The sequence below is a fragment of the Lipophrys pholis genome (genome assembly GCF_963383615.2).
Source record: "Lipophrys pholis genome assembly, chromosome: 3".
NCBI lineage: Eukaryota > Metazoa > Chordata > Actinopteri > Blenniiformes > Blenniidae > Lipophrys > Lipophrys pholis.
Window position 1 is genome coordinate 21,621,952 of NC_137627.1, and position 26,215 is coordinate 21,648,166.

The 26,215-nt window shown below is 41.3% G+C and overlaps 2 protein-coding genes across 3 annotated transcripts in view; one reads left to right on the forward strand and one right to left on the reverse strand.

Annotated features, from left to right (window-relative positions):
• Nucleotides 1-1,999: 1,999 nt before the first annotated feature.
• exosc5 (exosome component 5) lies at nucleotides 2,000-9,415 on the forward strand. Its single transcript, XM_080459988.1, has 6 exons — nucleotides 2,000-2,118; nucleotides 2,668-2,781; nucleotides 3,347-3,468; nucleotides 3,560-3,700; nucleotides 6,421-6,510; nucleotides 7,304-9,415. Exons 1-6 carry the CDS (start codon nucleotides 2,022-2,024, stop codon nucleotides 7,397-7,399), a joined length of 660 nt encoding a protein of 219 aa, XP_080316114.1. The 5' UTR covers nucleotides 2,000-2,021; the 3' UTR covers nucleotides 7,400-9,415.
• The window catches only part of tmem91 (transmembrane protein 91), a 19,379-nt gene continuing 1,830 nt past the window's right edge, over nucleotides 8,667-26,215 (reverse strand). Inside the window, exons 1-4 of one of the 2 annotated variants that reach the window (XM_080459986.1) lie at nucleotides 17,214-17,384; nucleotides 15,668-17,085; nucleotides 12,031-12,177; nucleotides 8,667-10,467 (exon numbers count right to left, since the gene is read on the reverse strand). In XM_080459986.1, the coding sequence (XP_080316112.1) occupies nucleotides 10,312-10,467; nucleotides 12,031-12,177; nucleotides 15,668-16,114 (750 nt within the window). In that variant the 5' untranslated portion in view covers nucleotides 16,115-17,085; nucleotides 17,214-17,384 and the 3' untranslated portion in view covers nucleotides 8,667-10,311. Of the gene's footprint in view, nucleotides 10,468-12,030; nucleotides 12,178-15,667; nucleotides 17,086-17,213; nucleotides 17,385-26,215 lie in introns of those variants that run through there. The other variant, XM_080459985.1, reaches the window with a different exon arrangement.

A 26,215-nucleotide genomic window follows, 5' to 3' on the forward strand; every position in this document is an offset into this window, starting at 1 on the left:
CATAATGCACAGATAACGCCAAACCTATCACAGACTCGGAAACTTAAAAAAAACACAAAACAAAGTACTGACCCTGAAAACCCGAAGAAGTAAAGTTTCCCTTCTTCACAAACTGACTCCTGCTTTTTGAATAAGTTTTAACCCAGTGTAAAGCTATTTCCTTGATCTTATACGATTCCAGATTATTGATTAATACCATGTGTTATGATTGATTGTGTTGAAAGTTTTGTTTATAGGTCCATTAATATTACAATGGTGTATAGCTTAGCATCTGTGGTGTTCATGATTTTCTCAATTGATTCTAGTAGTGGCAATGTTGTGCTGTTGGAGCTGCATCGATCCTGAGGGCCAGACAGTAATTTAGATTTTTCTACGAATTTGTACACTCTGCTCCAGAATATTTGAACATTCTATCAGTAAAGCAACAGGCCTGTAGTTTGTGATTTCTATCCCCAGTTTTACAGCACCACAGTATTTTAGATATGATAACCCAAACTGTGAAGTGTAAACCTGCTTGTTCAGAATTGTATGTCTGAAAGTTAGGCAGATTTAATGTACAGTCGACGTCAAAGCTTTTGTACAGAAGGTCATCCATCCGTCCATCTTCTCCATCTTCTGCTTAATCCTGTGCAAGGTTGTGGGGCACTGGAACCAATCTCAGCTTACAATGGGTGAGAGCAGGACAGGTTGCCAGTCTATCACAACAAAAGGTCATAGTCATTACATTCTTATCTCATCCACTGATGGAGTATTGTAATCGTATTGAAAAGAGACACTTTCTGACACATCTGATGTTTTCTGGAGTGCTAATTACAGGGGACACCAAAAGGTGTCTACGAAAATAAACTGAACCATGACCAAAATATACCATCTATCATCACAAGGATACATCAAGATTTGTTTACTAAAAGCTAGAACAACCATGTATCTATCCTTTCAACCAAATACTTTTTTTCAATTCATGATCAGTGGATCCTGGTTAAAAAGTGAAGGGAGGTACACCTTGGACAGGTCTTTCACACCAAAGGATAAAGTAAACTCACAAATTGACCCACAATTCAACGTTTTGGGCGCTTTTCACACAACGGGAGAACTTATAAACTCTCCAGAGATAAACTCCCAACTGGACTCAAATTGTACTACAGTTGAGTGGTTCCTAAAATGTGATCAGACTTTCATTAACTTTTAAAAAAAAAAAGAAATCCTCCAAACTCTTAGTATGGTTGTATTATGTGATATTGTGAGTGTTTGATTAAACGTGAGATACCATAAAGTCTGAGTATGTCTATGCAGTATGTATGCAGTCAGACTTTTAGGTCTGTAAATGTATTGTGGTGAAAACTCCCCAAGAACTTTTCAAGATTATAATCAACACTGAACTGTATACACAATAAAGTCATCCAAAGGCTCACATAACACATTTGACAGTTTGTCATATTGCTGCAAGAGGCCTCTCTGGAAGTCCTGCCTGCACTGTACATTATGTTTAAAAAAAAAAGACCGTTTGCAATTCTAAAGGTGACTTTTTCCTCTCTTTTTTGTAATTAGTATCACATTCATATTTTATATCGCCTCACACTGTCCTCTTGTGGTAACAGCATAACAGATCTTCAATGTCTATTTCTAAATTGCTATATATAGTCAGGTTGATAAAATACATATGTGTGTATCAGACACAAGTGCCTTGTTCTAAAAACAGACAATATCACATTGAGTTTTGTCCGAAAAAACAACAATGAATTTTTAATTCATATAAGTCATGCAACATAGTACAATGATGGACTTTCTTTGACAATAAATTGGTGAGATTATCCCGAATGTCACATTCTTATCAATCACCCAGCATCTATACCGCTCTACACAACAAAAGGTTGTGATGCATTGTACCTAAAAACAGCTAAAAACCGGGGACATTCGTTTTGAGTTAGATAATTCGGTTTACTTCTGATGTCATTAACATGAGCCATGACAACACGTGACGCAATCCGCCTGCGACACCCCGCGCCCGTGGAAACATCGTGATGGAGGTCTGCGACTCATCTGCCGTCTCTCTGAGAGAGTTTGGCTGTGAACAGAACTTATTATCCAGACCTGATGGCTCCGCGTCCTTTGTGCAAGGTAAGATTACAGAAAATACAACCTCTGGTGCGTCATCGGTGGCTTTTGTTATTGCAATAAGTACTCTGAACCTGAGCTTTAGTGAGACGCCAGCGCGTTGTGAAGTGCAGGTACTTTATTCTACTTTATCCCAACATGTCATTAACCTGACTTCGAGGCTGCAAGATGATTCAGAGATGTGCAGACAACTTTTTAATGAAGATTACTGTGTTTGAATGGCTGGTACAACTTAATCACTTACACGCCCTTCGCAATCGTTTCTGTTTACAGTCGAATTAAGTATCTTTAGAGGTTCTTTCAAGGTAATCTTTACGGAATAAAGTTGCAACACATCAGATGCATTGTGTCGCTGTTTGCACCTGCTTAGTGAGAGCTTAAGGTGTGAACACAAATCCGTCTGCCCATGGGTGGACTGTGAGAAAAGTGCCCCTTTCAGCAGAGATACTATTTTGCATTCTTGATCTTTCTTTTTCTATGTTATTGCTCTGATTGACATATATTTCTTTTTGGATTAGTGACGATGCTTTTTTCTGTTGTCTGAATAATTAGGAGACACAAGTGTGATGGCTGGAGTGTACGGACCAGCTGAGGTCAAAGTCAGCAAGGAAATCTACGACCGGGCGACAGTGGAGGTGTTGATCCAGCCTAAAGTTGGACTGCCAAGTAAGCAGAGAGCTTTCACAATGTGTACCATCTGAGAAACTGTTGAGCTCTCTAAGTAGAGACATGGTCACTCCTGATATGAGGATTATTCATTTATCAGCAACTCATAGCTCAACCAGTCAAGTTTGCACCTCTCAGTGCATGGATAAACATCGGCTGACATTGAAACCAAAATATTTGTAAGATAAATCTTATTGTAGTTATTTTCATTTATTTAAATATATTTTTTTACTCTTCTTTTGACCATTTTGTTAATATTTGTTATTTTCAAATGTATTTGATTAGAAAGAGTATTGATTTTTCTCTGCGTACCACTAGAAGAGCTCACATTTGGGAATCAATGACCAAAGGAAAGCACTACATTATTACAGTCGCATAGTTACGGTATATGTAAAGGAATCACAAATTCATGATTTTAAGAAATAAACCAATAAAGACATGATGTCCTCTTCATCTTTTAGGTTGCAGGAGGTTACCATTGTTGATTTTATATCCCTTTATAAGTCTGTTTTTCCAGAAACTGCTGCTTTTCAGTCTGTGCCCTGACTGTTCCTTTTAATTCCAGCTGTACGAGAGCGATCACAGGAGCAGTGTGTACGAGAGACCTGCGAAGCATCTCTGCTTCTGTCTCTTCACCCTCGATCGTCACTCACCCTCATCCTCCAGGTGTTGCACAATGACGGCTCCGTATCCTTTATTCAACACCTCCGGCGCGCGAGTCTGCGCATTGAAATTTAGCTCTTTTTTTTGCGAGTGTTTTTCCTCAGCTACTCTTCAGCTCTTGTCCTGCTTTTTGAATGCCGCCTGCATGGCTCTGATGGACGCAGGGTTACCCATGAGCTCCCTCTTCTGTGGAGTGACCTGTGCCATCACCGCGGATGGGGAAATCATCACAGACCCCACCGCAGCTCAAGAAAAGGTAAATGTGAGAGTCCACAAACAGGAAAAAAAACAACCTGATCAATTCAATTCAATTCAATTCAATTCAATTTTATTTGTAAAGCGCTAAATCACATCAACAAACATCTCAAAGCGCTCTTACAATGATAGAGAACAACAGAACCCAACTAAACCTTTCCAAAGCAAGCAGATGTAACAAGCAACAGTGGCCAGGAAAAACTCCCTCGCATGGAGAGAAGTTCATGAGAACTCCCTCTTCAAGAAGAAACCGTGGGGCGGACCCTAGACTCTGGAAGGGCGGCCATCCGCCTTGACCGGTTGGGGGGAGAAGTACATGGGATAGGACAGGGAGAGAGAGGAAAAGAAGAGGGAGAGAGAGAGTGGCAGACAGGCGAGATAAGTACAAATACTAAGAAAAGTCTATGATGAGCGTTGGTCTGATGATGAACCAATCTCAGTCTGGAGTTTAAGGGCCGTGCCGTTGCGGTGGGTTCACGGTGCTGTGGTGGGGTCGGGTAGTAGGACCGTCGTAACTCCACTCTGGGAGTCTTGGGTCTGATCCCCTGGATCCTGCTCCCCTCCTGTCAGGGAGAAAAACAGACGGCGGCAGTATCTGGTGGCTACAGTAATGTTGTTACACAGAGAGAAAGAAAGAAAGACAAGAAAAAAGAACCTCCAAATGTAGAGTTACTCCCTTTAACGGGAGAGAGAAAATCCCCTCAGCAGTCTGGGCCTATAGCAGCTCAACTTAGTGGTCCTATTTTATTCCTAATGATAAGCTTTATCAAAGAGGAAGGTTTTTAGTCTACTCTTAATTAAACTAATGGTGTCGGCCCTTCGGACCGAGGCTGGTAGTTGATTCCAGAGTAAAGGAGCCATATGGCTGAAACTCCTGCCTCCTGTTTTACTTTTATGGACTTTAGGGATTACCAACAGTCCTGCATCCTCAGAGCGAAGGGCTCGTGGAGGGTGATAAACTTCTAGAAGTTTCTCGATATAGGACGGAGCCTGGTGATGAAGAGTTTTATATGTGATCAGAAGGATCCTGAATTCTATTCTAGATTTAATTGGAAGCCAGTGTAAAGATGCTAAGACTGGGGAGATGTGCTCTCTTCATCCAGTTCTGGTTAGTAAACGTGCAGCAGCGTTCTGCACTAGCTGTAAGGTCCTAACAGAGGAGTTTGGACAGCCTGACATTAGGGAGTTACAATAATCTAATCTTGAAGTCACAAAGGCATGAATAATTTTTTCTGCATCTTTGAAGGACAAGAAGTTTCTAATTTTTGCAATTTATCCCCCTCTGATCACAGAGGGGGATAAATTCTGTTTTAGCTATAAAACAAATATTGTAATGTTCATAAACCAGCTCAGACAAGCTAGAACTAATTTCTGTAAAGAGGTAGCTCTTTCGATTGTCATCTAATTTCACGTATAATGACCAAAGCTGGGGTCTTTTTGAATTTATATCTGAAATTAATGGTTCTCACACCTTTTACACAGAAAATGTTGAGCTTTCCAAATGCCACCCCTGTCCAACCTGAACATACAGTAAATGAGTTTTACCTATGTCGAGTTTACTCCTAATATTGGACATATTTTTTGATCTGCAGCCACACTGTCCAACATTAGAACCGGCTGAAACTCATCCTCGCAATGTGCTTTATCTTGAAAGTGTTTGCGTTCTAATTACAAGAACTGAATGTAGAAGGGTGAGGTGCAGACAGAAATGGATGAAAGATTATATTTATTTGAAATATCAATATCATGTTTTCAATAGTTGTTTTTATTGTAATTGTTGTGCTACATTGATAAGATAGTTTCATCTTCCTCCTCTGGAGAGACTTTCCGGCATACACCGCTAGAGGGCGCCTGAGTGCCGCAGTCTGAGAATCAGTGACTTAATACAGTGATTCTCAATTTGTGGGGCAACTCAAAAATGGGTCCCGGATCTTTGCCAGGATGAAAAAAAAGATTAAAAAAAATCTATGTGTTTATTCACACTGCTTAACAGTTTGATCACGGTGAAGCACAAGTTCCATTTAAAATATGGTGTTAGTTTTGTTGAGGTTATAAACGTCTGTGTGTTTTGTTGCAGCACATGAAAGAATGAAGCCATAAAAACTGAAGCAAAATGCGGAAGTTAATTTTGAAACTCCTTTTCAGGACCGATTCATGTTTATGCATCACATCCACAGTTGAGTCTGTTAAAAAGGTTAAATGGATTTTAATTAAATGTTGCTGATTGAGCCTAATGGGCAAATATTTCCTTCGACGTCCCTTTTTTGCAGACATTTTGTCATCTATCGTTAAACTTGTTTTATTATCATTTTCATACTAAAATATTCTATTTTCCTGTCTCTTAATGCACACAACCACATACATCCTTGGTAAATAAAACTATATATATTTCCAGGACCTAGTGTGATTATGTCATTTGACTCGTGATGTTTGCGAGATCACAGGTAATAATTCTCTTAAGTTTATTTTTCACATTCAAGCTCTCCTTATCAGTTCTACAGCTTAGGGGTGTTCTACATATCTGAGTCTGACAGTATATAATCTTCTACCTCTCCCTCTAATTGCCTTTTGCCACGCCAACATTATAAATCCAAATTTGTTCTTACTAAACTACTTACCGGTAGTTAAATTCATACAAACTTTTGTTTGAAAGTGTTTCTGTGTCTGCTGCTTCAAACTCCCCCAGTGACTCTGTGAACATGTTGCCTCATTTCAAAAAAGGAAAGTCGAGCCTTGATGACTTTCGCCATCGACTGCGCCAAACGGGGAGTCTTGATGTCGTCGACCAAAGGATCCTTTTCAGTTCATGAGGTCAGTTTACAAAACAGAAAGAAACCTTGAGATTCTGCCTCACGGGGGGTCGTCTGGTCTGGATGTCCTTTCCTTCTACTAGTTGACCTGGAAAATGACTTCTTTTCTCATTCCAAAGATGGAAGCTTAGTTATTTATCAGACTTTGCATCATTTTACTTTTTCCCATTTCTAAATGTCACTAGACAAGGGCTCGATTCTTGTTTTGCTTCATTGTTTCCTCGGATTCAGTGGAGAAGGACATCGTCCAGTCGGACTTACATTCACTAAATAACTGCAGTGTTTGCATGAGCCTTACCATATCTGAATTTGCAAAAATATCCTCTCGTCGTCCCTGTGGCACCTTTAACTCCTTTAAATGCACCAATGCCGCTTAGTTTTTTCTTGGAGTTGTATTGCTAAATTCCTTACGCTCCTTATTTACCTTGAGTGACGACGCGTTGGCCAATAATCTGGATTCAATTCATCACCAAGTAATATACCCTGAGTAACAACTGAGCCATTCATGACCAGTGTCTCCATAAAACTTTAGCTGATCCAGCAACATGACAGCCATGATGTACACGCTATTTGCTTGACGTGAGCATGAGTGGATAAGGTAATATTTCTTATCGGGGTCCGTCGAGTGTGGAGGCGTCGTCCAAAGCCAGGCTGGAGGACATCTTTGAGATTCCACCAGACAGTTGCATATTAATAGCTGAGCTCTGTCAGATGCCACATTCGTCTTTTTTTTTTTTTTTCACATTCTGATTTCTTAAATTGTGATTTATTCATTTTTTTTGCTTGTCCCACAGCTGCAGCAGTGCATCGCTGTCAGCCAGAAAGCATCAGAGAAGATCTTCCAGTTCTACAGGGACTCAGTCAGACGGCGATACTCTAAAAACCTCTGAAGAAAAAGCTGCTCTCCTATTTTCCTACTTTCTTTTCTTTTTTCTTTTTTTTTTAAACAATACCCACAATGGCTGATGTTGTAATAAAATATTTAGCGTCTACTTTGAGGAGCCTTTGCTTGAGTGCGGCCCGCTGTGCTGTGGCTGGCGTGTTTTGTCGCCGAGACGACACTTTGAAAAGAAACCAGATGAATGTCAAACAAGTGCATTTATTGGGATTCATAGATTCTCTTTCACTTTATTATTTACAAGTAATACAAGGATGTGACCTGGGAAATAACTGAGTATCTCTCCAACCAACAAATTGCATTTGCCGCCACGTTTCACGTCCAGCGGCTTGACGCCACGACTTGTCCGCTTCACTGCGTCTCCAACTCGTTAACCGAACAAGTGAGGCAAACCCTACCAGAGCCCGATCGGTCAGTGATAAATGCTCCATGTAAATGACTAACGGTTGTAACTTGGCTGCAAATTACAAAGACTTTATATTTTTCTCTCTCTTAACTGTCCAGTGGAGTTGGAAGTTGAAGGTTCAGGATTGTCAGAACAGCACGACGCTGTGTGGACGGTCAGTGCAGCAGCGGTGGCCGACGAGCGTCCGACACAGAGATACCAGAGGCGTGTCCACACACACCACTACTAGTGACCATACTATAGTATTCAGCTCAGTCTTGATACAACACTGGGATTGCAAGGGAACAAGGTAGTTCATCTGGGCTTACTTTAAAGTCAGCTGTGGAGTCTATAAAAACTATATATCTACATAGAAAATGTTCACTGCTCACACCCACAGGTTTAATTATCTACTGGAGTTTCCTGTCGTCGCGGCTCGTTTTAATGGCACGTTGAAGCACAAACCAATATGGCTCGAGGGGTTTTCTTTTATCAGAGCTGTTCTTGCAAAAAAAACCTCAAAAGTTGGACCTGAAGCTTGGAGCCGGTTTGGACGTCGCAGACTCACTGTGAAGGATTCTGATACGACCAGACTTGTGATGCTACTGACTCATGCACTGTGTTGCTGATGGCTTTTTTTTTTTTGTTTGCTGTATTTTACTCCATTCAAATATGATGGTGCTTCATTAAAATTTAAGATCTATAAAACCTCAGAAAGTTACCAGTTGGTTCAAGCCCTTTTCCCAACGGTTGTGTTCACATGACGGCCATAAAAAGTCAACAAAGCTTGTAGTTTCTTTTTGCAGCTACCTAACCAGAGTAATGACATTTTGCTATTTGTACTTTATAATAAGGGTTGTAACTATATCTCATTACTGCCCTTGTGTTAAGTTGCATCATATTAACAAAGATTTTTAGAAACCTTCCAATTTTTAAACGGAAAGTTTTGAGTCTCGCCACTTCCAGTAGTTTATTTTCCCACTTCCCAGTCGCTCATGAACGCACCACAGCTCACATATCATATTTCTGGATGCTAAAGGTCTTCATACTTTTATTTTTTATAAATTTTTTTACAACTTTGTTTTCCCTTCATCTCAAGTGTAATGGTGCGTTCATGAAACTGGGAACTTAGAACGTTACCAGTTGGGGAGAGTGCATTTTCCCAGTTTAAAGCATTCAGAAAACACAAATTTGCAGATACAATTCAATTGACATTTTGTTCACCTTTTTATAGGCCAAAACAAACAATGAAATCAATAATATTGACTTAATGTTTCAAACTAATGGAGTTATTTTTTTTGTTTGCTCACTAGTTTTATTTCATTATTGCACCATTTCTTGTGTCAAAATTTGTAAGTTTTTTTTAAATGATTATTATTCTGAAAAAAAGAAAAGCAGCTTCCAGAAGAATTTCAGTGTAGTTTCTTTTCGGAGAAGATATCAGACTCTATATTGGGAAGCTTGGTGTAACAGCTTGGTTGCTTCTATTAATGGAACAGCTCATAAAAGGATAATCCTCAAGAGTTTCTTCAATATTTTTGGCACTTTTCATAGCAGGTCTGCACTCCTGTCTCCGTTCCCATCACTGTATACTGTGTGTAAATATAGAAGTCTTAAATCCCTAACTCGACCCTGCATTTCATACTTAAACCCTTGAACTCCTTATTTCTATATAATCTTATATAATGGCACTAAACGTATTTATCAGGTTGTTGTTTTTTTTTTTTCACGTGTGTTTAAACAAAGTTACTCAATCAACTTGGCATGAACAAAGCAGACGCAGTCTTTTCTGCAGGTAAACATTATGAGTGATGCCGACTGTGGAATCCGGATATGCGGAGTTGTGTTGGTCGATGGCGGCTCTTTCTTCTTTCTGGCTGGAGTTGTTGGTTCCTCTGCCTCAGACTTGTCATATGTTTATAAATATGAAACTCCAAGGCTTTCAGTACCCCCGCCCCGGAGTGACAGCGCTGGCTCAGGTCCCCTCCACAGCCGAGTCCATCAGGATTTATCTGACGCCACGTCCTCGCGGTGACCTTCTCATAAATCTGCAGACTTCATCTCCGCTGTCCTCCACTCGGCTCCGTCCAACCAGATGAGGACGTTCGTTTCCCTCCTTTTTTTTCTTTTTTTTTTAGAACTTAAGGAATGCTAACATTTGATGGCAACTACAGCACAGACACTCATGTAAGTCAAATTAAGACAATTACAGACAAAATCTTCGACATAAAGTGACGCTGTGATTCTTTTTCCATGTGCGAAGAACATCCAAATCCAACTGGGAGTGAATATGATCGATACACTGGATTTATTTATTTATTTTTTAAACTGTCCGATGGCTGCTTTTTCCAACGGGTGCAGATGAAACAAATGTTCAGACAAGTCGATGGACGGACACTGTGATTATCGTACAGGTGAAAAGTCGGCTTGTGTGATGTGACAACATGTGACTAGTCTGTTTCTTGTGCAGGAGTTGGAGAGAGAGAGAGAGAGAGAGAGGAAGGGAGCGGGGGTTGGTCTTAGGGCGGTTTTCCGGACAGGTAGGAAATCAGTGCAGCGATGGCGCAAATGTACGTGATGATCCCGAACACAATGGACAGCACGGAGAGCCACAGAGCCTGACGAGACGCTGCGTTCGCCCCTTGAAAATCCCCCTGAGCCGATGCCTTGTTGGTCTAAGGAGAGACGGCGAGAGAAGGATTTAGAGGCGGGGGAAATAAACAGGAGAGGGCGCATTTGTCATCGTTTGTCACTGTCTCCTCGGGCCTACACTTCCCTCCTCCACTCATTCCAATCACACACTAAGCCCGTATTATATTCCATCTCTGAATCACGGCCGCCATTTGTGACTCATTCATCACTTTCACCTACCCACCTTCCTCCCCCCCCCCCCCCCCCCCCCCCCCCTCCAGTCCTTGCCTTTGACTCTGACCCCCGTTTTAGGAAGCACTCAACAATATTGGAAATCTATCACCTTGAGGTTTCTTGTTATGACTCTAATTAAACCTTAACGAAGGCCATTGATCTGATCAAAAGGCCTCCGCTGCTTACTGCCAGTTAGCTTTGCAAACGTGTTAATGGGATTTTTACCTCCTCTGCACTGCTGGAAGGATGCCTGTATTAGAGCAGAGGCCCCTGGCGAATACAGATAGAGGCGTTTGGGGCTTTTTCCACAGCGGTGATAATGGAGACGAAGGAGAACTCTGTTTCTTTCAGCTTTGTCTTTCAAGAGTCTGCCCTCTGTTCACATTCCCACACACCTGAATACATGAATTTATTTTTTATCCACTGTTTTTGTGAAATACTGACTTAATCTCTGTGTATGTTACCCTAAAGGACAGTAACAGAAGGAAAATCATCACTAAATTTAGTAGAGGTGAAGCATAGATTAACGTTTCTATTTTATCATCAACCTTTTTTCACCTTTCCCCTCTGAAAACCCACTTTCACCCTGGTAGTGTGACCTGAGGCAATGAGCACATGTAGTTTGACACCAGCATCACCATTCTGCCACTGTATCTGAGGTAAAACAACTATACTGGCAGTTCTACGACAAGCCAACGTCATTTTGTGTAAAGTGAGAGGTACCAGGGTGCTGCGAACAGAGTTTATTTCAGAGTTTTATATTTTTAAGAAGTTAACATGGAGACAACTTTTTTATTTGACGCTTTGGTCACGTTGAATATAAACATCCAACATTACGATGTTATATATTCTCTAGACATGGCAGGAGTATATCAAAAGAAGCCTTTAATAATCTCACAGGCACAAAAATGACTTTTTGCCCCCCCGCCCCCCCCAGAACCTCCAGTAGTGTTATTGAGTATATTGGCTTAAAAGTGACCTAGATATGACTCAGTTGATTCAGAAACCCACACATGGCTTGGTTGTGCCCTAACTTTGTTTTATAAAGTCTTCGTCGGCACAGAACAATAAATGTTGGCCCCGTTGTTAGTTTGCACACACGCAGCGGAAAGTAAGAACCAACCCTCAGCTGTGAACTGCAGTGCCAGGTTACATCTCATCAGCCCTCTGTGTGTGTGTGTGTGTGTGTGTGTGTGTGTGTGTGTGTGTGTGTGTGTGTGTGTGTGTGTGTGTGTGTGTGTGTGTGTGTGTGTGTGTGTGTGTGTGTGTGTGTGTGTGTGTGTGTGTGTGTGTGTGTGTGTGTGTGTGTGTGTGTGTGTGTGTGTGTGTGTGTGTGTGTGTGTGTGTGTGTGTGTGTGTGTGTGTGTGTGTACCTTCTGTGAAAGGTAGAAGGCGGCGATGCCCAGGGGCCAGAAGCAGCAGAGCATGGAGAAAAAGGCCAGACCCAGGTAGTCCTGAGGGATCATCAGAGGGAAGTTGCTCTCACTGTCTGTATCACTAAAGTCATCAATGGAGGAGTCCTGGGATTCAAACAGAGTGCACTTATATTCAGTCGAGGTCAGAGGAACCAGTGAAATACATAGAAAGGCATCGTGTCGTGGCGGTGGACTTCATTTTGGTTTCATTGGGTGAAGTTGGCAGATATTTGTCCTTTTGATTTCTGCTTCCACAACAATTCAGCAGGGAAAAATACACTTCAGTCAAAACAGTAATGTACCTATTGTACTATATATATAAAACACACACACACACACATCTATATATACATAATCTTTCGTGATGTGTTTATGTTCCTTTCACAATAACTGGGAAACTTTGCTGGTGCCTGAGAGATAATGTGACTGAATGGGGTTAGCGTGGATGTGCGCAGCCTCTGCTGACCGCAGGCGATTCGTGACTCATGCATCTTTTGGAAACAGCTGTATATCCAGTCTGACTTCCTCTCTCACTACACACCCCGTCATATTACTTCACTTGTTTAATTTTGTGCTTGGAAATTCACTTTCAAATGATTCGTCTGTTCCATTCCACCAGACACACCGGCTTGTGCTGAGCGGACAAAAATAGAAGGGTTTTTTTCAAGTTCAGTTCACAAGGTTGTTTAAATGCGTCTATGAGATTCTTTGTGTCTGTTAAAATAAGACTCTGCTGCTTGTTTTGTCATCATGTTGGACAAGAGGTGAATAAATACAGCACTCATATGCAATGTCACAAAGAGTTCTGAAAAAGAGTTTATTAGTTACTGAAAATAAACCTTGTTGCTCGAGAAGCTATCATTTCATTAGGATGTGCACAGAGATGGAATATTGTCACTCTCAGCATCGTGCGGGTCAGACTAATGGCTGATTCACGCATCTACTTATTCAAGTTACACCAGTTAGTGGGAGGATAATGCTCCTCAGCAGTGTTGGTTTGGGATTTAGGTGCTCCTCGTCCAGTAAACAGGAGTTTATCGAAATAGTATAGTCCCACAATCATGTATCGAGAAAATGATGAGAAGCAGATTCACAGAAACTTCAGTGACTCTAACTGCATGAAGATTTTCAGATTAGAAATCACTTGTCATTGGGTTATTGTTTTGTATAAACTCAGTCAGATTGAGGGATCGGTTTGAACAGAATTAAGTGATCAGATTCATGTGTGGGTTTACACACGCCATCGTCTGATTCAGTCAGTGGAACAATCCCATAATGCTTTGCACTGCGGCGTGTGAAGTGAAATGGTAACTTTCAAAATAGCAGCAGCCTGTGCTAATGTGCTGAGCTTGTGAGCAGAAGCAAGTGTAGAGCAAACTAAAGCTGGATTAATCATAACTGTGTAACTTATTTTGTAATCGTAATCAGTTTTAGCTTTTTTTTTTTTTTTTTTTTTGTGGCTGGAGACAAATTTTATTTGGTGTAAAATTGTGAAAACGGCTCTTTTGGTCCGAAAAAGTTGCAGAACCCTGTTTTAAAAGTATTAATGCATTGCTGTGGCGCCCCCTATCTTTGGCTTGGTGTATAATGTGGTACACTCCTCAAAGGGTATCTGAACACCACACCGAGGTCACCCCAGTCGCCCACTCATGATATCGATCGGCTCTCCACTAACAATTAATCAGTGAAGAATGAGCTTCATGGGGGAAGTCCCTAACCAGAGCATGGGAAGTGAAATAAAGGAGGAGAAGTGGTGTTGTTCTTCTTTGAGGTCACTGCAAGGTTTCATTCCCACAGGTCTGAGTCTCTGCATCGCTGCGTCCCGGCCAGCATTCACAATAAAAAGGGCTTTTATTCTTTCGTCCTTGTGGAGCAGACTTCTAAACTGTGTGTGTGTGTGTGTGTGTGTTTGTGCACTTTATGATTAAAGTAATAAACCGTAACCAACCTTTCTGTGTGTATCTATGTATGTGTGTGTGTGTGTGTGTATATATATACTTTTATGCAAAATGCAGAAGAACCAGAAGCGACTTATTTTTCATATTTGAACCACATGCATTCTGATAACAACTTCCTAAACCTCACGTCACCACTTTAAGAGTCTTATAGACGATTTACAGTTCACTCCACGGTGGGTTTTGCTCAGTGTTCTATGAAATGGAAGTGGCATCCTCCATCACTGCTGTGGAGTCATTACCTGCTCTGCAGCAGGAGAGCAGCTTTACATAATCTGGATTTTATTTTATTTTTTCTTGTAACAATAAGCATTGAGTTGCTTCCTGCCCTTCAATGTATCACTTGTGTGTCTATTTTAGTTTCCTCTCTGGCTCCTGGATGCTGCAGTGAGAGCAGGAGCTTCACTTTTAATGCAAAAAAAAAAAAAAAAAAATCAACCACGAGGTGCTAAAAATGAGGTGATATGACAGTGCAGAAGAGGAGGTGAGTTACTTCAGTTTTTTGTCTTTCGGGCAACTTTTTCCTTTTTATATTTTAAAAAAGTCCTAAATAAATTGAAACTCCTGCAAATTGAAACTACAGTTATTGTCAATGCAACATGTAAATTGATTTCAGCTGGAATGAAGAAACAGACTAAAAGAACACAATTGGAAAAGAGAGATATTTCTATTACTAGGTTTGTTTTTTGATTGGAATACATGAAGAGACAAACGTTTTAGCATTTCAGTGCTGCCTCGTCGTGTCACACCGTTTACAGGGAGTCACCACAGAAGGTCTTTGCACTGTGGACATGAGTAGTTTTTGCACTGGATGTCTTTCCTGTTTTGGCTGGGAATGTAACCAAGGTCCCCCAACACTCAGGATCATGATAGTGATCCTAATGTCCATACAGTATTTTATACACATTTCCCATGAAAACACTGTGTCCAGCACAGAACACCCAATAGTATGATGGCCACTGTGACTTTTATATATATATCATTAAACTGTCATACCTGTTCAACAATTAGCAGTATTTTATAGTTTGTCTTGGTTCCTAATATAAGTTAGTTTTAACATATGTTTTGATGATGCCCATTTATTAATCCTGCACTAAAATCATGATTTTCCCTCAAAAACTAAAAAGATTATAAGAAGGAAGTCATCCTGCACCACTGAGATGAGATGAGATGAGATGGATGTTTTCTTCATCTCAGCATCACAAACTCACTCGACTTGTCCTCATAGATAAAAAGCAAGTGATGGGCCAGTTTGTAGAATGTAAGAAGTGCAAAGATATTTCTCCTCAAATGTAGAGTGTGAAAGTCTAAAAGTTGAATGCAGAAAACTGAAATATATGAGCTCAGTAGAACTATTTCCCCCAGTCGCCAGTAATTCCAGTCATACTGGGTGTATTTTTATACCTTTACAATCTATTATTAGATTTAATCTGCTGGATGGAACGAATAAAACACACTTCATTACAACTATTTCTGACGTGTAACAGAGAGAATTGGGACATATTTTCACTGTATTTCTGTTGCATATCTTTCTACCTGAACATGTGGTTGTGGTGTTCCAACAGTCACTCCTGTGTGACCACTACAATCCATTAGTCTGATAGTGTGTCAGATTGTCTGTCTGTGTGGGGATGTCTTACGTCAGAGTCCGGCAGCAGGTCGTCCTCATCGTCCATGCTGTAGGCGACGCTGTGGAAGTCCTGCGTCTCGGCCAGCAGCTTCCTCTCCAGCGTGGAGCCGGGCCGGATGTCCACAAAGGTGGTCTCCAGGTAGTCTTTGCTGAGCAGGGAGTCCGTGTGGCCCCAGATGGGGGCTGCTGGGTAGTAGGACTCCAGCGTGCGAGGTAAGGCGCAAGGATCTAAGAACTGCTGCTGCTGGAGCTCAGGAGGATGTCCACAGTAGTTGCTCCATGCCAAGGGAGGGTAGGCACGGTCCTCCTCGCACTTCACCAGGATGCTCTTGAACATGGCGCCCGGGGCCTGACCGGTCACCGGGCCTGGCGCCGGCCGTGGCCCCGGCACGGACGCCCGACCGTTGTTGGGGTTTTCACCCAGAAGAGGGTGCTGTAGCTCATCTAGACTCTCCATCCCTCTCTTTAAATACCAACGGCACAAGAGGCCACTGCATCAACGAGCAAATGTGACTGGCCAGCAGAGTGTCTCCCTGAAGAGCCTCTGACTACTAAAGCAAGTGAGATGCAGCGCTGTGTTTTTCTACTGTTGTTGTTGTTTTTGAGAGATGTTGCTCTGAAGTTGTGCTGATTGATTCAGGATTTTCTTTATTCTTTACATGTCATGAGTAATATCTTCAGAGCTTTATGATTCAGGCTTTGTCCCTTCAACTTCACATTGTTGGTAATATGGGCACTCACCAATCTGCAAATGTCGGCTACTTTTGCTCTCAAGCGATATCAGTTTTGATGATGAACTGAACTTGATGAAGCCTCACGATTTCAAAGTAAATTCCCTTCAGGGTTCCAATGGGAAAGTCTCTGGTGATGCATGTAGTTTTAATCTAAGCACAGTGATTCGGTAGATGTCAATCTTCACCTTCAGACCGCAAGAAGAAGCAGTCACGACATGCAGCCTCCTGTTTGTTCTTCTGCAGGAAAAAGTGCACTTCTTTCGGAGATAGGCCGGAGGCCGTGGTCCTTCAGATGACTGGACTGACACGTGGCAGGGCGTTTTGCAGCTCGAGCACACACGACCGGCGGCAGCAGTCAAACCAGCGACGCGATGAACGGATTGGGGCCGTATTTGAGGGCAGTTAATCTGTAAAAGCAATGAGGCTCCAGAAATAGAATGCTATGGTGCACGTCCGCCGGTCAGCAGGCCTGCCAACATGTCTGCCCCACTGTTGTTGCTGCGGGAAGCGATGATGAAGAAATCAAAGTCCTCCGATGTTGATTAATGGCTGCGGGTTTGTGACTCGCCGCCGCAGCACTCTGGTGGGACCGCGCACTCTTAATGCACTTCCCCCACTTCTTTTCCCGAGGGTCTGGACAAGAAGAGCATCCAGGCGTCTCTCTATCCAGGTGAGCCTGAGAGGACGGTGGAGTCTGTTAAGGAAAGAACAAGGTCACACGAAAATGTTTAGACTTCATGGCTTAACTCTGTCCCATGATCGCCCTCCCCAGCCTTAACTCCTATGTCAACTTCACATCACATAAGAAGCGACTCAACCGACCAGCCAGCCATTGGTGACCTTCATCTCAGCGTCATTGTCCCCCAGAACAACATGTTCCCTCAACCCGCACAGCTCCTGAGGTGCTGACAGGACTGCAGACCGTCACATCCAGACTCCAGAGGACAGAAATAGTTTGGGAGATGAGTCCGCGAGCAGCACAAAGAAAGAAAACTGTAATAAGAAAACTTATTGACTTGCTCCTGCCAACCGAGTGAATACTTTCACGCTAAATTTGCACGTTGGATGGAGACAAAACTGTTATTAAATCACTCCAGCAAGAGTCGGGCAAATACAGAGAGACCATCAGGCACGCACACACAATCAAAAGTCACTCATTTGCTTCAAATGCATGTGTATGTACTGTCGCAAAACTCAGAGAGAACATGCAAATGCCAAAGAGATTTTTTGTTTCACAGATGTTGTTAATGTGACACAACATTGTGAGTAAATACATTAAAAAAAAACAAGAACTTACAGTTTTGTGATACACACATGCAAACATATGAAGCATAAAGATGAGCAAAGTTACTTTTATCATATTAACTTTCTGATTGATGTTTTTTATATTTTGCTCCATCTTTTTTTTTCTTTTTTCTTTTTTTTTTATTTATCATTTTGACCTCATTTGGTTTTACTTCTAATGCAATTTCCATTTTGGATTTTAAAAATACTATTTAAATAAAGTGGGGGAAAACAGTAGTGTAGAAACGTATCGACCACAGACATCAGGGAGTACTAGTAATAAGCAATATTCAATGAGTTTATCGTCGTATATTTGTCTTTCAATGAGACTTTATTCTTCAGTTTTTCCCAGAATGTTTTTCTCAGGAAAACCACAAATAAATTTGTAATGGTGAAGATACGTGAGTCCACACCTTGTAAAGTTTACAGTGCACAACAAAACGCCCTTAAAAATACAATACCATAAACAACCATCCATCTTCTACAGTATATCCTCATTATTCATGTTAATGCTGTGAGTGGAAGGAGCAAAGAACTGCCACTAAAACTACATCCTTGGTCGACTACATTCATTTATTTAATGAATGTACGGGTATTGAAGTCGTCGTCAGCTGCGATTCCGCTCAGAGTGAAAGCTCCTAAACTTATTAGACTGCTGAACCCACAAAGTCTGTATTAACCTTTAAGCACTACACTAACCTGCTTCATAATCGCTCTGGTTCTGACTGTTGACTGTTTCCTGACCTCGTTCTTTCAATCTCATTTGTTTTTGTTTGATGTGAACCTAATCTTAACCTTGTGTCTGCGTGTGGGTTCACTATCGCCTACGCTCACAAGCACAAAGAGCGAGGCAATCACCCGTAAACTATCTCAGACTCGCACAATTTAGAGTCAACAGGCCAAATAATGAGCCTGCCTCACGAGGGAAAGCCCGTGAAGATACTGTCCAGGGAGAACACGCAAACTCCACAGATAAAGTCGGGCCGAGGCTAAAGTGCTCATCTTTACTCTTCAAGTCTTCTAAAACACTTTTACCAGCAAACAACGACAACATTTTCAACAAAGTGGAATGACAGCAACATTTCCATTAAAGAAGGACTATGGGACATAATGAAACAGCTACATAAAAGAAACTAAATAATTGATTACAATTTAAACCAAGAGAAAAGGTAATACAAGAAAGAACAAAACCGATGTGATGAGAATAATGACATCTGTCAAGATTTAAATATAAATAATAACGCTTTGAAATTAAATGATATGGAAACAATATTATATCACTTAAATGATGGCTAATTGAAGATGATATTAAACCACTGGAGGTGGTGGTAGTGATGATTATAATGGAAACTAAATAGTAATGAAGAAGAAACCTGAGTTAACGTGCGTTCCTGTGTTGTTGTTAGTGTACAATATTGCTCAAAATGATGATTTAGAAGAAATATTGACCATGTAGATAATTGTAAAATTTGGTGAGGAATGAAATGAAGAATTCAAAGTGAACCACTGTTGAACTGCTTCATGTGTGTACAATATGTCAGACAGAATGTATTTGATAGAATTAAACAGTTTCTCCAGCGCCAGTTCCAACTCGTTCTCTCAAACTAAAAACTGTACAAGTCTGACGATGACGGAGATACGTAATGATTCCTTGAGGTTTTCACCCCTTTTCTCATGTGAAACTTCTTTTCTTTGTTTTCTGTCTTTCAATTCAAAGAAATGAGAAAAATTACACCTGTGCACAGCGTTGTTTGGTAGGTTTTTTTTTGCAAGTCATACTCAATATATGAGGATAATGATACTCAACAGTAAGTATTCAATCGTTTACAAAAACGAGTGAGGAGTGTATCGGCAAGTCAAAGCTCGAAATGCAGAAATGTGTGTGATTTTTTAAAGCAGTATTTCGACATGTTATGTAATGTTTTCAATGTTACATGAGGATGTTTTTGACATAAATCTAAAGAGCTGAAATATCCTTCGATAACACTTCAGTGAACACAAGGTTAATGACACCCATGATGAGAGACCAACTTCAGATTATAATAAGTCTGACAAAAAGAATTATATCACATAGTTTCTAAAATACCAAGCTAATACAAGCCTCTCCCTTTTCTTTTAAATATAAAAAAAAAATTCAAAACATGCTACTTTTTCATTAAAGTAATATTAAACTCATTTTACACAATATATCCATTAATCTCTAAATTGTAATCCAGTGGAAATTAATTGAAAATTCTAAATGGGTCTAGAATTTATTAAATTGAAAAGAAGTCATTTACAGTTTCTTAAAGAATAAGAGCCTAAAATATCTTCAGTCAACAACTGAATCAAGAAACACCAAGTTTATCATTATGAAGATAAAAACATTCATTGTCTATGTGAAACGCACCGCAGTGCATGCTGGGTGCAGAGCGTTTTTCGAGCTGCACTGTGGCCCGTCGCCCCTCAGCTCATTTGCATTAAGTTGGATTTCCCCAACTTTATGCAAATTATGGTCGTGGAGCAGAAACTTTTATGAAATGTCTCAACAAGCTGTGGTGGAACCAAAACCAGGACAGAGTCATCAGCTGCACAGCTTATTTCTCGCCTCAAATGTTTTTTTCTCAAACTTTTCGCTGAACTCTTTCAGTCATAAAGGAGAAAGTTTGTGACAGAGCCGCCATGTTGGTTCGGTTTGAACTCCAGGAGCCGATAGCTGTCGAGGTATTGATAAGGTGATGACTCTTTCTAGACACGCCTAATGGCCCGCAAGTCACACGCCCACCAAGGGTACGTTTATTTAGCAATTTTTGCGAGTGCCTTTAAGGACATGTACCAGTGGACATGGCGCTATGCCGTGGAATAAGCAGAGTCAACCTACTGTTTAAAAAGTGTATTTTAAACCGATTCAGGATATATCCGAACGTCCCTAAAACCAAGTAATTACTTGAACAAGCAAATAAACAAAATTCAACCATTATTAAAACAAGCAATTCGACATAAAATAGCACAACACATCAGTGTTTACAACGGCAATTACAAGGGACAAAACAGCAGCACGAGGCATTCAGCTGATGAAGAACAGGGGTAATCACGGAGGTGCGGAGCCGACACAAAGAGGTTTGAGCCGCCAAGACAGAGCAGAGTCATCGCTCTGTCTGTTCTTCTCTCGGCCTTTAATGTCGAGTCACTCACTGGGAACTGAAGCAGAAGAAATTCAACCTTTTTCCTCTTAGTCAAGCAGTTTAAGACTGAATGGAGATCTTTATAGCAACACTGCTGTGGGCACACAAAAGTTTCCCCCGTAAGCCGTTCTTTTACAGTCAGTGAAGCACTTTGGTGGAAACACAATGCTTTAGGTTAGAAATAGCTCATTAATCCCCCCCTTTTTTTTTTTTAATAATAACTGTAGGTTAAGCAGAAAAGTGAATACATGATGCTCGTTTAATAGAGGCGGACGATTATTTTAATAAGATGCTGCATAATGTAAGGCTTTTCAACTCCAAAACAACAGCATTTCATAACGAACTAAATCCCAACTAAATCTCTCCAATGACGATCCAACCACCAAACGCCATCATCACCAAGTCTTTGAGCCCCTAACAATCATCCATCCATCCATGCAGTATAGAAATTATTGCATTATATTGTAGCGATCAATATCCTTTTTAAGATGATTTCTATTCAGCAACATTCACAATTTTTATTATCATTGTGGAAAAGGCAGGGCTTGCCCAGTTCTCCTGAACACATGAAAGGAGACCACCATATACATACTGTATTTTGTTTGGTCTGTGGGAGGAAACTATAACAAACTGGAAAAAATCCACACATGCAAGTGTCACAGCTTTGTTTACTTTTTGTTCTTCCTGGTCAGTTTTCTTCTTTTTTTTTTTTAAATGTCTCATGTCTCCCAGCAGATCCTTTATGATTCCGGCTTTGTTTCGTGTATATTTATCTTGATTATGTGAACCTTAATCCAGCGGAACACCAACACTTTGCTATCAGCATTGCAAACGCCTCAGCTGTTATGCACCGGCTCGTTTGGAAAGCAAAATATGCGTTCTTTATTACAAAATTTCAAAAGCTGTTCGATTTGTTGCTTTTTTTTTTTCTGAATACCTGATAAATATATTGATCATTCACCAAGTTGGGCAGCGCCCTTTTCCCTTCAGTCTCATGCCACATTTACACACATATTTCTCCCTCTGCATTTCCCAAAATAATATTGTTTACACCAGATCATTAAAAAAAAAAAGCAAAATCAAACCTTATTAAGAGCTACTATGAGAATACAAAACCTTATTGTATAACTTTATTTGTTTATTTACTTACTGGTTGGTTGCTTTATTTGCTTGCTTTGTCGTTGTTTATGAGTATGTGATTTGTTAAAAACAAAACAACAACAACACACACAGGTTGCAAATAGACTGACTGGAGAGGAGGTAGGATTTGTGTTTTAAACCTGTGCTTCTTCCCACTTCTTTCTCGAACAGTTTTTTCATTGTAGTCATTATTTCGTTTTTTTTTATTTATTATGTTTGAAATAAAATGAAACAAACAAAACTCATAGGCGTCGGTGTAACGAGGAGGATCAAGCCATGCCAGCCAATCAGAATCCTGGAAGAAAAATAAAACACACCACCACCACCACCAACAACAACAACAACAACAACAACAACAATGAATGGCACAAATTATTTCCTGTTCCTTCAGTGATAACGGTCGTTTGTTTGGACGGAGAGAGAAGTGGAGGGGGGGGGGGGTGAAATTGATTAGCCCACGCGCTTTGAGACCGCTAAAACAATTCAAAATGTGCTGCTGCGTGAGTGACGTCTTCTCACAGGCTTTGTTAGCGACGTTTTTTTTTTCAATGACTCAGGTGAGAGTGCGAATTCTGAGAAATAAGAGGAAATCGGATAAGTTGACAGCTGCACGGTGGTGGAGTAGTGACGTGTCTTGGAAAGTGAGGGTAAATATGATAACAGCAAATAAAATTTAAAAAAAAAAAGCTTCAGAACTTCATGTCTGAGGAAAAACGATGTGATGAATATTGTGTGATTATACTGACAAACAAAATTTGCAAGACAACAAATGTTAAGCACTCACACATGTATTGTAAGTGGTCTGTCTGACCTCACTGGGAGATATATTTTATCACTCCGTGTGGGGAAAATAATTCAGAAACTGTGGATCTATACACCAGACAAAGGGTATCCCTGAAATGCCTCCCTGACAGGGGCTGCCGCCCTCCCAGCCTCATGCTGGAGTCACTCCAGCCCTGAATGATACTGCATAGATAAGCTGCTTAGAAAACTTTGCACGCGTCACCCCCCCCTTAAAGGGTGTAAGTATGTGATAAATGACTTAAGACGTTAGCCAGCAGGGTAGAATACTGGAATAAGACTTATTGTATGTCTGAGTTTGCATATTTGTAACAGAGAGTCAGTCGTGGAGAAATGCACTAAGCTGACAATTGAGAGGAACCGTATATTTTCAGAATAATAAAGTGTCATCTCAACAAAACACATAATATATTATCAGTAAGCATTCAGTCTGCGTAGCAGAGGGCTTCACAGGATGGAGATGCATTCACTGACCCCGTTGCGCTTCAGAAACCACACAGGAAAAAGGTGGGATAATTGGGCGTCTTCAGGCCAGTGTGATGGTGAGAGCTCCATTTTCTGGCGGCCTTATGGAGGGCGAGTACCTCTTCTACTGAACAAGCTGAGTGATTGTTCAACACCGTGACGTCAGCACGCGCACACACACACCCACACACACCCACACACACGTGTGTACATATGTTTCACACTGCACACACACACTTATGCTCACCCACTCCCAAATATTTGTAGCACTTTACCAGCATTGCCCCCCCCCCCATCGCTGCAGCTTCATTCCAGGAGAGATGCACTCAGCTTTATTACCCCCCCTCCCCTCTCCACCTCCACCTCTGCCCATCCACCATAAAAAGACTTCTGTCAGCTGTATTATAAGCCTGCCTCCTTTTTCTGATTCTGCAACGCTCATAAAACATCCAGTCAGGTAGAGGGGAGGTTTGCAAGGACGCTGCTGCAAATCACCAGCGACACTTTTACAAGAGATACCCTCCACTCCTCTCCCTCCCTCTCTCTCTCCCTCCCTCCCTCCCTCCCTCTCTCTCTCTCTCTCTCTCTCTCTCTCTCTCTCTCTCTCTCTCCTCTCTCTCTCTCTCTTTCCCCCTCTCTCTCTCTCTCTCTCTCTCTCTCTCTCTCTTTCCCCCTCTCTCTCTCTCTCACACTCGTACACAACACTCGTACACAACCACATATCTGCTCAGCCCCCTCCATAACTTCCATCCCACTTTCTGGTTTTGGATCTTTTCTCTTTTTTTTTTTTTTTTTTCAGAATACTGACCATTACCTTTGGTAAAGCCCCTGTTCTACCTGCTGTGTTCCAACCACATGGAAATGTGCAGCCAAAGTGAAATGTTGCATTAAAGAAAAACAACAGTTGCTGCTGATTTTTATTTTTTTGCAACTCTGCCGTATTTTTGACACACAGTGACTCTTTGCATCTCGGCACACACATAGACACACACGCACACACACACACATGCCACACACTCCTGCTGGATGTACTGGCTGTACTATTTCAGCTGATACAGATCAAGGAGATGCAGATATAGCGAACGTGCTCGGGAGAGAAACGCCATCGTGGCTGTAGGAAATGGGAGCTTTAAATGCCTGCGTGCTGTAATAAAAAAGACATATTGAAAAACAGTGATGTCAGACTGATTAGACCAGAGCAGGCTTTGAGACATGCTAAAGCAAGAAAAAATAAATAAATTGAAAAACCCAAGTGGTGGTTAAATGGCCCTATTGATTTCATTCCCAAACGATTTTTCTCACTCTCTCACTCCCTCTCTCTTTCTCTTCCTTGATGTGTGTGGAGTGACTGACAAGAGGAGAGGAAACTGAACAGAAAGGATAAGCAAGAAGAAAAAAGGGAGCGTAGAGAGCGTGCACGGCTCGTGAAGCTCAAAGTAACACCATGTTCCTATGGAAACACATTCACCGTGGAGTGGAGTGCTCACTGCAGGATAAATGAAGCAGAGGCTAATTTGCCATTTCAGTGCTGCTCCTCTGCTTGGCTTGATAATAACTGGATGGGATAATTCCGGCATTGCTCCGCCTCGCAGTAAGGATTTTACTGTCGTTTCAGACTGCAAGGGGAAAAAAAGGGGGATATAGACCATTTCCGCAGAATTACGCTATAATAACAAATGAGTGCAGTCACGCCAGGCGCTGGGTTTACTCCATCCCAACTGTGCAGAATGTGTGTATGACAGCATGAGGTCATTAATCAGCAAACCTGACCTGAACTCTACACTCACACGCATGCACGCACGCACACACACAGACACACACACACACACACACACGCATAATATTCCTCATTACAAGCAGTCACACACAGGGAGTCCTATGCGGCCTTGTATCATCTTGCCCTTTCCGACACACAAACTCTTTGAAGCCTCCCCCGCCACATGCGCAACCTCCCACATGTTCACACAGACATGCCCATAAACACGCACACACACGCACACACACGCACACACACGCACACACACGCACACACGGCTCGCCCCAGCTGGTGCCCGTGTGCAGCGAGGCCAAGGAATGTGAAGTTACCCATCTGCAATATGTTGCACACAGCTCCAGCCTCTCTGCAGAGTGTGTTGTGTTCAGTGTTCAGTTACGTGGAATTGCGAGCATCTGGGGACGCGCCGTACAGGGACCGGCTATATCTCACAATGTTCTCTTGTTTGTGCAGCTTTGTGTGGTTGTGTACAAATCGTTTGTGGTTCGCTGGCTCCCGCAGCAGATATGCCTGCCAACGTTCTCCGGGGTTTACATGTAAAGGATGCATGACGGTTGTTCCTGAGTGACAGAAATGTGACTGTTTTAGAAAGGGTTACCTGTTTTTGCGCTGTGTGTCGATGTCATGCAACACAGTCCATACCCATACATGACACAACCGTAAAGACTTCAAATTAGAAGCATTATACATATTTCATAATTAGAAGTATTTTATAGCTTGAAATAGAGATTTTTAAAAAATCTGCCGGACGTTTATGTGCAGGTACAAATCCAACTGTGTCAAACCTTAATACACTATATTCATGGTACAAAAAATATTTCCATCAAACAGCCTGCAGAATCATTGATAACAGCAGTAAAGAGCCTCTGAAAAACAAATGCATTCGTAAAACAAACAAATTGACACAAGACAACCTCAAATATTGTTATTTAGTTGAATATAAATGATGAGAAGGAATAATGAATTACTTAATTTCATTAAGTATTTTTAAGCTTACTAATGTATTGATTTAAAATGTGCTTCACATTTTTGGTCCAATAGTTTCAGCCTGAGCTATATATTAGTCTGCGTGTGCTGTTTTAAATGTATTTGTGCTGTAATGTGTGTGCATTTTACTTTCTTGCATTTTATCATGTGCTGTTTGGATGTTTTAATGATAAGTGTGAAACACAGTATTCTACTCTGTTATCCTGTAC